The sequence below is a fragment of the Folsomia candida genome, unplaced genomic scaffold, assembly GCF_002217175.1.
Source record: "Folsomia candida strain VU population unplaced genomic scaffold, ASM221717v1 Fcan01_Sc019, whole genome shotgun sequence".
In the NCBI taxonomy this organism is placed as follows: Eukaryota; Metazoa; Arthropoda; class Collembola; order Entomobryomorpha; family Isotomidae; genus Folsomia; species Folsomia candida.
Genome location: NW_019091211.1, coordinates 2776151 through 2787116, shown reverse-complemented (window position 1 = coordinate 2787116; position 10966 = coordinate 2776151). Strand labels below are relative to the sequence as shown.

General features: G+C 35.4%; 3 protein-coding genes across 3 annotated transcripts; all 3 read left to right on the top strand.

The window, feature by feature from the left end:
• Positions 1-1438: 1438 nt before the first annotated feature.
• Positions 1439-2624, top strand: LOC110857734. The gene is made up of 4 exons (XM_022106346.2): positions 1439-1589; positions 1701-1858; positions 1944-2062; positions 2366-2624. Exons 1-4 carry the CDS (start codon positions 1557-1559, stop codon positions 2551-2553), a joined length of 498 nt encoding a protein of 165 aa, XP_021962038.1. The 5' UTR covers positions 1439-1556; the 3' UTR covers positions 2554-2624.
• Positions 2625-4764: 2140 nt separating this feature from the next.
• On the top strand, positions 4765-6908 carry LOC110857597 (probable endochitinase). Its single transcript, XM_022106196.2, has 4 exons — positions 4765-4870; positions 5272-5429; positions 5518-5642; positions 6308-6908. Exons 1-4 carry the CDS (start codon positions 4838-4840, stop codon positions 6829-6831), a joined length of 840 nt encoding a protein of 279 aa, XP_021961888.1. The 5' UTR covers positions 4765-4837; the 3' UTR covers positions 6832-6908.
• A 1415-nt stretch (positions 6909-8323) lies between these two features.
• LOC110857794 lies at positions 8324-9410 on the top strand. Its single transcript, XM_022106405.2, has 2 exons — positions 8324-8502; positions 8932-9410. Exons 1-2 carry the CDS (start codon positions 8390-8392, stop codon positions 9275-9277), a joined length of 459 nt encoding a protein of 152 aa, XP_021962097.1. The 5' UTR covers positions 8324-8389; the 3' UTR covers positions 9278-9410.
• Positions 9411-10966: the final 1556 nt, after the last annotated feature.

Sequence of the window (10966 nt, the reverse complement as noted above, 5' to 3'; positions counted from 1 at the left end):
AAAGTTAAATGCAATTCTGGTGAGTGATACACGTGTTGTTGCTATATCTTATGTACAGCCTAAGACGTACACAATATCAAGGTTAAGTTTTTTTTACATTGGTTGATATGGTTCAGAGCTTTGTTTTACAGTATTTAAAAACCAACTATAGGATTGAATCTGGCAACCTTGCCGAAAATGGTGTGTCCTCCCAACTAAAAAATAAGTGAACTATATAGCTCAACAACAAATTATAAAAAGGTTCAACCCTTGCTAAAAATATCGGCGCATTTGTCTTCATGCATCTTAAACATTTCTTTCATTATTTTGCTACTTTTGGTTCAAAGCATGTATTTATTATCTGTATTATTTGCCGTTGTGTTTCATGCTCGAGGAGGTATTTTTCATGCAGTCGAACTTATCAGATTTTAGCATGCAATAAAAGGATTTTGATCAAATGATGACCTACAAGGATCGGAGAAAATATTATACAAGTTATTGTGCAACTGATAACGTCACTAGGTCACTTGACCATATTGTGTAAAAAATGTAAATGATCTACCGCACATCCCTTAATTTAAGCCTCTCCACTTTTATGCCTAGTTTATTTATTCAATACATTATCACATCCCAAGTTACGTTACATTCAACGAGTTAATCCATGCTGGGCAACTAGTAAAAACGTTACTGTAGAACAACCACAATTTTTATCTTTACAAGTAAAGATTGGATTTCTCCAGGAATTGGGACGAATTGATTACTTGGTTCTTGCGGTGTAATGCTAATGCACAGAGTTACACTGGATGAGATAATGTTGCCGTAATTATTGGGAAGGGTGCCTTTCTTGCACCTCAATATAGGTACATTTTACTCGCCACTATTGTTTCATTAGTTGGCGGCATAGTTACATACGAGTTGGTTCGCAAAATCAAAAAATTAAGTGCAATAAAGTCGGGCAAATTATGCAAGTAACAAACGAGCTCTTGCATCCCGCCGCCATAAACGTGAAATCCACGCGCCGCTCATGTATCCATGCAATATAATGGATAACATTTAATTAGATAAGTGCATAAGATTTAATTATTTAATGATATATTCAATATTTAATGATCCCGCAATTTCTGTGGACGAATTGTGCCAACCACACCATCAATATATAATTTATAGAGGGATGTGTAATCAACCTCATAAACACAAATGTTCAACGTCAAGGTGGGTTTGTAGATAATTATGGGTCATTAAATCTCACTCGGATTAAGGTCATCATCGTTAAATTCAAAGTCACGGTTACGGTCAAACCAAAAACAATGACGCAATGACGCCGACGAGTAATTGCACGATCGATATATAAATATCAAATAATCCGCTCCGTACTATGCGTCGAGCCTCAAGTCTTTCTAAGAATTCATAATTAAATATGTATAATCGCTGGAATTCTATTCAACTCAAAGCTAATCAATAAATTATCATTAAGCTTTTTACAGCACTTTCCAACCATTTAAATACCACGGTCTTCAAGCTTATTTTCATTACATTCGTGGACATTGCCGAGGCGAAGACAACCTTCACTAAGCAAAATGGGGTCACAACTTTATAGAAGCGCACTTTTTGTAAGGCTTGTTTTTTCCATTTGAACATTTTTAATCTAAAATAAATTTATATATTTTAATGTACTTAACACTACAATTATACAACAATTGAAATTCACACTATGAATTTAGGCAATCGTGTTAGCCACCATTTTGATCGATGGAACTTTGGCCAAAAACGTAAAGCATCCTCCAGCTCTAACCCAAGTAATGGAAGTTGGGTCGGACATCACCATCTTGGCCCCAATCATGTGTATTGATGAGAACCCATATCCAGATCTTAATGACACGTAAGTACATATATATTTACGCCAATTTTACCATATTATCACATACATTATGTATGTCCATAAACAATTCATACTCTACCGACAGAACTGGAACCTGGTATTATCAGTGCTTTTGGGTGGAGGAGCAACAGATTTGGGGGGCATTTCATACGCAATGTCCCGATAAAGCTTATTTCGATAAGGAGTACCTTACTTGTCTGGAAGGTAAGGTTCACATTTGTTATAATTTTGAAGAATTGATTTGTTATAACGAATCTGTATGACAGTCAGTGTTTGATTTAATGCTATTTTTCACTGCATTGCAAGAAATTGCAAGAAATAGGCGCCACCTAGCGGCACATTCATTCTATGTATGAATTGTCGGCTAGATGGCACTTTTTCTCTGCATTTCTCACAATGCAAAAAATTATGCATGAAAGCAATTAATAATTTCGTCTAGGAATTTCTTATAAACAAACACTAACAACGTTAATTGGTTAATTAATACATATCTTAAATGGTTAACAGCTCCCACCACACCTGCACCGTTCGTGTGCGTTAGTGATGGTATATTCGTACACGAAGATTGTACAAAATATTATAAGTGCATCACCATTGCTGGCACAATAAGAAAGTACGAGACAACTTGTCCAGCAAACAGTCACTTCAACCCCGCGAACTCATTGTGCGCCATTGGGCCCTGTCCGACACCTTAATCCTAATTTCAAAAAACTTGAATAATAAATGACATGATGACATGATCTGAGTGTCACATGATTGAAATTTTTTTCTAATTGACGCATCTTTTATTTGCATATGTATTTCATTCTTCTAGGTCCTCGCCTTATTGTATACCGTAAAAACTCAAATAGTAGCCCTTGCTCAAATAGTAGCCGTGCCCAAATAGTAGCCCTGCCTTTTTTCATAATTTTATAAATAGTGACCTTGCTCAAATAGTAACCGTGCCCAAATAGTAGCCGTCCCCAAATAGTAGCCTTGCTCAAATAGTAGCCCTGCCCAAATAGTAGCCTTATTCGAATTATAGACGTTTGTCAATTTCCAATGTACATACATACAACCAGACATCTCCTAGCCAGCTCATTTAATTAATTAAATTACGATGCCATTTAATCTCAGTTATACAAAATCGAATTGGATACGAAATTCGGCTCATCGTAGAAATTATTAAAATTAATAGCAGGTCTAACCTATAGAATTGTCATCTAATACGAATCTTAGGGATAATTTGGCGCTGTTATTAAAATTTAATTTGCATTTGATTCTGGAAATAAAATTACAATAGCTGTTTGCTAATAGTACCCGTGCATCTTTTCATAATTTTATAAATAGTGACCGTGCCCAAATAGTAGCCTTGCTCAAATAATAGCCGGGTCCCAGCCACCGATTTTTTAAATAGTGTCCCCCGGCTACTATTTGAGTTTTTACGGTATACCAAATTCTGAAATTTTAAATACATGCTTCCTAAATACATACATTTGTGCATTTTTAACTGGAGATCATGTCAGATTAATGACGAGAGCATATGAATCTATCACTCACCCGGTAACCTAATGATTGTCTTTCCCTAGCGTTCCAAGGAGTTCGATTCTAGGGCGCCATTCTCGCACGCCACACCCACTAACAATGGAGAGGTGTAAGGTAGTTATCACCGATCGAGACCGGTGTCCAGGCCCAGAAATAAGTAGATCAGTATTTGTGCGTTTTCGTGAATGGGCATGTTTACGCCCTTGGAGGAATTGAAAAAAAAATTCAGCCAAAATTAGGATTTTTAAACATGTTTTAACTTTTTGAATTGTAACCCAATTTAAAAAATTAAACCCAACTTGGTCCCACAATTACATCCGTAAAAATATAAAAATTCATTTTTATATTTACATGATATATTTTTATATTTACATTTACATGATAATCAATGATTGACAGGAATGACCAAATCCTATCTGGTAGGAAATATCTAACTTCATCATCTACCTATGCTACTAAAAATATAATGCTCGTCCTGATTAAACATAACAATATTGTTTTACAAATATTTATTAAATTGATTAAATGAGTTCATCAGTAAATAATCCCTCAACTTAATTTTGGACGTAACACAGCTCATCCTCAGGTAATACTTAATGTGATTGTGTAGTGAATTCCATAATAATATTCCTCTGAAGGTAAAAAAATTCTCCAAAATTCTATCCTGGGTATCATGGAAATTAGAAAATTATATTTGCTCGACCTACATAAATCAGATCATTTGTTCCACAACAAATAACCCAAGTACATACTTAATTGTATTAATTAGGTCAAGTTTTAAATGCAAATAAAGATATATCACGCTCAATAACAAACACTTGTGTCCGTCCATGTGTCGAAATCAAAATATAATTAACGACTTAATTTGAGACCGATTCCGATCGTTTTATTATACTGCGGTAATCCGTTATAGTACCAAAAACAAAAAAAGGGAATGGTAATAGAGACACAAATTATGCAAGCAACTAATAAAACAATGAATTCATGCACCCCGCCGCGGTAACCGTCAAATCCAAGTGTGGTGACTTCATCGGCGAATGTATGCAATCGAATGCATAGCATTTAATTAGATAATTATCCCACAAATTGAGTAATACTGACGAAATTTTTCAATCTCGCCCAGATTAAGGGCGGTCATCGTTATGACCAATGATGACGATCCGTATACAAAAGTGATCCAACAATACCGCTGAGTATTTACATGGTCAATATCTATAAAATAATTACACAACCTAAAGTGCAGCAATATGTTTGTAATGAGACCCAAGTGTTTATTGGAATTAATAATTAAACATAAACTTCGGAACTTCTGACAACTCAAAGCTCATCAGTAAATGAGCATTAAGCTTTTTATAGCTTTCTGTAACTATTTAAATACAACGGTATTCGAGCTTACATTCATTCGTTTGGTGAACACTGGCAAGGTGAAGACAACCTGCACAAAGGATAAGTAACATGGGGTCATATTATTATAAAAGTGGACTTTTCGTAAGTTTTTTTTATCAATTTTGACGTAATTTATTAAATCTTAACCCCTTATTTATGAAACATTTCTTTAGACCCAAAATACAATATATTATGTACTAACCTTGCACTAAAAATTTACTCCAATATAGGCTGAAATTTCAACTTTATATTTTAGCTTATTAAATATATTCTAAAATAGTGTACACTGTTTTATTACTGCAAAGCACCATAACGTCTCAATTTTAGGTCGAAATTATTGGACGTTTGACCTGCATACATTTAAACAAATTTACTCTAATATTACAATCAGACTTGCATTCTGGGTCGGGCTTCCCTATCCCTGGCCTTACGAGATAGGCGGAAGCCCGCACCAGAATGCAAGCCTGATTACAATTATTCATTAACCTGCACCATGAATTTAGACAATCATGCTCGCCGCAGTTTTCGTCGATGAAACTTTGGCGAAAAAGATAAAGTACGAACCAGCTCTAACCCAAATACTGGGAGTTGATTCGGACATTGGCATATTTGCTCCAATCACGTGTGTAGACGAGAACCCATTTCCAGATCCTTCTGACACGTATGTACAAACATACATATTTACGTTAACCTTACATTCAAGCTTAATTTCGCATAACATGTACAAACAATTCGTACTCTACCGGCAGAACTGGACAGTTTTATTATCAGTGCTTTTGGGTTGAAGATCCTGTTAGTCCGACTTGGATTCTAAAGCGTCAGCAATGTCCATCAAATGGGTTTTTCGATCCGCCAACCTTTTCTTGTGTAGAAGGTAAGGTGCCAGTTGTTCGAAATTTTGAAGCATTTACTATGCGTAGCCAGGTTTGAGTCAGGCGCAAAGGCGACGGGAAAGGGTGTGTAGAATACCACGTGGAAAGGTTGAAACTTTGCCATAATTTTTAAAACTATTTGTAACAATTTAGAAAATTATTTTTCCCGTTTAATTTTTCAATATCTCACCTCCTTGACCTATTAATAAGGGATGAAACCTATTACAAGGAATACGTTGTTTGTCTCTGTGTACGATAAGTTACTATTTTTTGTCTACCCTTTAGTGCACTCCATCTCCTTTTACGCGTGACTCAAACCTGGCTACTCACACTACTAAAAAAACTAACGAAAACTATGTTGAACTGTAAAACACGCGACACCCTGTGCTTGATTTCTTACACTTTTTCTTCCCTTTCGTGTACTGCACTGCAAGAAATTATCTGTACAGGAAATGCAGGCCATTCGTATGTGCATAAGTTCCACCTAGCGGACAATCCTTTGCATTATACTCTTTAATCGTAGTAATTCTTATTTTTTGTTGTGCTAGAACTCGTGCCAAACGTTATGCTTGCAAAAAATATTCTTGTGCGGGAAATTCTAGACCGCCGATTTTTTAACTGCAAATACTAACTACGGCAATTGTAATATTTTTTAAATTGTCAACAGTAAGACCAACTACGGCACCTCCGACAAGCACAACGCCTATTCCCACTACGGCTGCGACAACCACTACAGCTGCACCCACCACGCCTGCACCATTCACGTGCAAAACGGAAGAAGGAACATTCAAACATGAAACGGATTGTACAAAATATTATAGGTGCGTCATTATTGCTGGCACAATGAGAAAGTATGATATGACTTGCCCAGCAAACAGTTACTTCGACGCGGCAAAATTGCTCTGCGTCTCTGGATCCTGTCCTGCAACTACAATTGCAACCACAGCCCCAACTACGGGCTCAACTACGACGGCAACCACGGGCTCAACTGCGAAGGCAACTACAGGCCCAACTACAACCCCCGCCCCATTCACGTGTACGGCTGAAGGGACTTATCCGGACCCTGCCGGCTGCACGAAATACGTGACCTGCCGCATTATTTCAGGGTCAATGCGTACATATAACTACACTTGTCCGGCAGAGTCACATTTTGATGCAGCCAAAAGGATGTGCGTGCTAGGGAATTGTTGAGAGCTATACATATGTATGAGGCTTTGTCTTGGGCAAATTTAGTGGAATTTGAATAATAAATATTTATGACTATGTCACATGATTGCAGTATATTCCTAATTGACGCATCCTTCACATAACATACTTAATTCATACTTGCATACATATGTACATCTATATCTCATTCTTAAATATTCACTCTTCTTTAAATAGATATCGGAAATTATGACAGCTCATAAATTTATAAGTTACAATTATGTATTTGTTAATTGAATTGTCAAACTAACGAGTAAGTCATGGATTTTGATTACAATATGTCATAGATTGTAATTTAACGTTTCTTCAAATTTTGTAAAAGTGCTATGAAAGTTACCTATGTATGTAAAATCCATTATGCATGATAATTTCCTGCATGATTTCATGTATATAAGTATATGCTACAACTAATCAAAACGCCGGAAAAGTTGTCCTTATTTTAAATACTTTAATTTAGGTTAAAAATGCATATTAATGTAATGAAAACAATGTATAAATTAAACTTAAGACGGAATTAAGACGGAAAAAGTAAAGTCTTTGTTAGACCCCCCAATGCTAATATCAATGATTTGTTTGTATCTCTTTTCGTCGCACTTGAGTTTGTGTGATTTATGGAGTCGAATTATTCAAAAATATGCATATATTTACACACCGTTTTTTATATCAAAAAATATCTTTTGTTTGACATTAATTTATTCTTAATTTCCTGTTTGTAAGTAATTCGGCATGTTGTGTGATACGCTTTATCCACTTCAAATGTATATATGCATGTCTCTATGTATTTACAATGTCTCCACTTTTACTTATAATGCGACGAGGAACTGAAATCTTACGGGGTCATACATATATATACATATTACTCAGGTTGGAAATTATTCATCGAAAAGAAAAATTTCTTCGTAACTTGGTTTTCATGAACAAACAATAATTTGGCTACGTCACAGCTACGCCGAGGTCTAAGTACAATTTATAATCTGCACATGCCCAAAGTTTTACATTCCACTTTCTCCAGTGAGGATATGACTCACGAAAACAAGTCGTTGGGAACTCCGATGGTATGTTTCCTAGTAAAAAACTTTCTGCGGACGTGTCAAAAATTGCGTAGCAAATTTTTTACAATTTTCTTATACGACAATCCTATCTATGTTCCTCCTATTTAAGCTTAATTTAATTTCAATGGGTGCTACGCAAAGATAATACTCAACGATGTAAATGCGCATGTATGTACATACATAAAGAAGCAACGATGTCAAATATCATTGCTATTAGCTCAAACCAACACATTTGTACATATGTACGAACGCATTTTAACTTAACGTCACTAACCTACTCACGACAAACTTCACGTCTGTGGAAAAAGCGAAATTTTACCCAATCCTCTCTTGTGGTTGCGAATGTGCAAATTATTCAGATTCATACTTTTCCCTTCCTCCTATAAATAAAGCTTCTGTCCAAACCGTTGTATCACATCGACATCGACAAGAAGCTCTGTGGCAAACATTACTAAAATTGTCGTCTTGTTTCTTTTTCAAAATTTCTAATCATGACATGGAGCGGTTGTACGACAAAGGTGCAGTACTCTGTACTAATTGGTGTCATACTTTGTGCAGTTTCCATCTCGAGTATCACTGTATCACCGAAATTTGAGGGAAAAAGGTAATTTATTACATTACGTAATTTATGAACATGTAATTCGCTCAATCCTTGGGAACATTATAAAATCTGTAAATTCTGTAAACTTGCAAACTTTTACACACTTTTGCAAATATTCCTAAGGAAAATCAGTTTTATTTTTTGTAAACTTATTTGGACCAAGGGGACTTTTTCAATATTTTGAAAGTTTGTAAAATTCCTTTACAAAACATTTATTTTACAATAACTGTGTGAATTGCCTTTGTGTGAAAGAAATATTTAAAATAATCTTAAACTACAAAAATAAAACAGTGAAAATATTAATTTCTAAATTTTCATGAGTAATAAATTTTAAGACTTGTCCTCTTTACTAATATTCGCCAAGTAACTGAAAATTTTAGAAATTTCACTTAGAAATTTTGTATCACTTTATTTCTCTCCAATTCGTGTCAGGGATCACGTCGGACAAATCGACGCACCACCCACTCTTGGACAAAAAACGACACCAACCGCTTCAAAATTTGAACCTGCCCGCCACGTCTTATCAAAACGACAAATTTTACCACCTCTCATAACCCCAGAAATGGCACTTCTCCCCCAAAGTTTGAACCTCTTGGCGTCACCACTCTTGAAACGGTACGGTTACAATCGACGCCGCCGGTACAATAATTATTACGATGATGACGACGATTCTTACGAAGATTCCGATGAGGATTACTACTATCGGAATCAGTACAGAAATCGGCCATACCCACCACCCACGATTCCGATTCAATACGGGTATGGACAACCCTGGTAACATTTAATATGGTATTAATCCATGAAACAAATTAAATTAACCACTATAATTTATAAGTACTTTGTTTTTGTTGCATATGCATTTTTTAATTCAAATTAAGTTAATTTTGTTACTAACAAATATTTAATAAAAATTAAACTCTTATAAGTAAACGGTTTTTTAATACAATTTTATTAAAATAAAATGTGGTCACCCTTATTAACTTTGCACATATTTTTTTTTATTAAACTTGAATACTTATTAGTCTAAACATGAAAATGGGACAATCCATTCAATTCATAACCGTATCTTACATATAAATGCTTTGTAATATTATTTTTTTACCGGATTAAACACGACGAACTTTTTAACAACGAAAATTGCTAACTTTTTGCACATCATATGTATATAATTTTGGCTTTATTTTGTGCATTGTATGTATTTATATGTATATTTGTAGTACAGATCTTGCACCAAATAAAATATAATTCTCAACACTCTTCCCTTGCTATTTCTGCATTTCAATATTTACATATGTACATACGTATAACTTGTAGTGTGTCATGAGTTTAGAAATCGACTAGTTCTCCGTCTGAATCTTCATAAGGATTTAACCAAAGACCACACAATTTTTTGATTCACACTTAACTACATATATCATGATGTTGAATGAATTTTACTCCAGAAATTGAATAATATCAACCTGACATTGGCAAATTTTGTTGAACTCTAATTTTGCAAGCCAGCTCACCAAAATTAAGTTAATTTTAAGCAATTAAACAAAATCTACAAATAGTATTCACATATGTACATCCATACAAAATACTACTTACACATGCATACTTATGTGATCGTATGAACCTCACCATCACACGTGATTGAGTTATAACCCCATCATAAGAATGTATTCATGTCTTAATTATTCGGTCGTACATTCCATTTATGATGGCAGTACTTTCTTCTAATCTTCTTATCAAATCGTACACAAATTATTGTAACCCTCTTCTTGATATTTGCCCTATTGTATTTTATATACTCGATGACCGCCAGGCACAAACACGCCGCTAGTGCTGTGACGAGTAGAATAAAAATGGTTTGAATACTGTTACCAAGCCTGACCACCCGAAATGAGGTCGTTGCATACCGAAGCTTCCCACTCTTCTCCAATTTCGTCTCCCTTTCGCGTAAAACAGTCTCGTTCAAGCTAACCTGACGAGACACCTGGTTGTAAATCCCTGAGCTAAGAAACGCTTTAAGATATCGGAGCATTCGTGATTCTCGCCAAACTACCAGCTTAAATCCGATCGGCCTTTCAAAAATTATTTTCTCTCCGCGATACCATTTTTTTGCCGGATAATTTCTCTTCAGATACTCATAATAGGTGTCCACCTCATTCGATGGTCCGCCATAAGCGGATCTGTCACACTGCACAATTTCCTCCTCAATTACGCGATTTACTCCGTTGGTTGTCACATTATTCCTTAAAAGTCTCAGCTTCTCCGGATACCAGCGAATCCTTGGATTAATAAAGGAATACAGCAATCGTCTCAAATGCTGTGGATAATGTAAATGATTATAACTAAGGTAAATATTGAAGTAGAAATATTCAGGAAACTTGTAATTTGCAAGGGCATCCTGTCCCGTCATGTCTGGTGCGAATTGGGACAAAATCGTGTAGCAAAATCCCCCAAAATTCTTCAAAATTGGAGG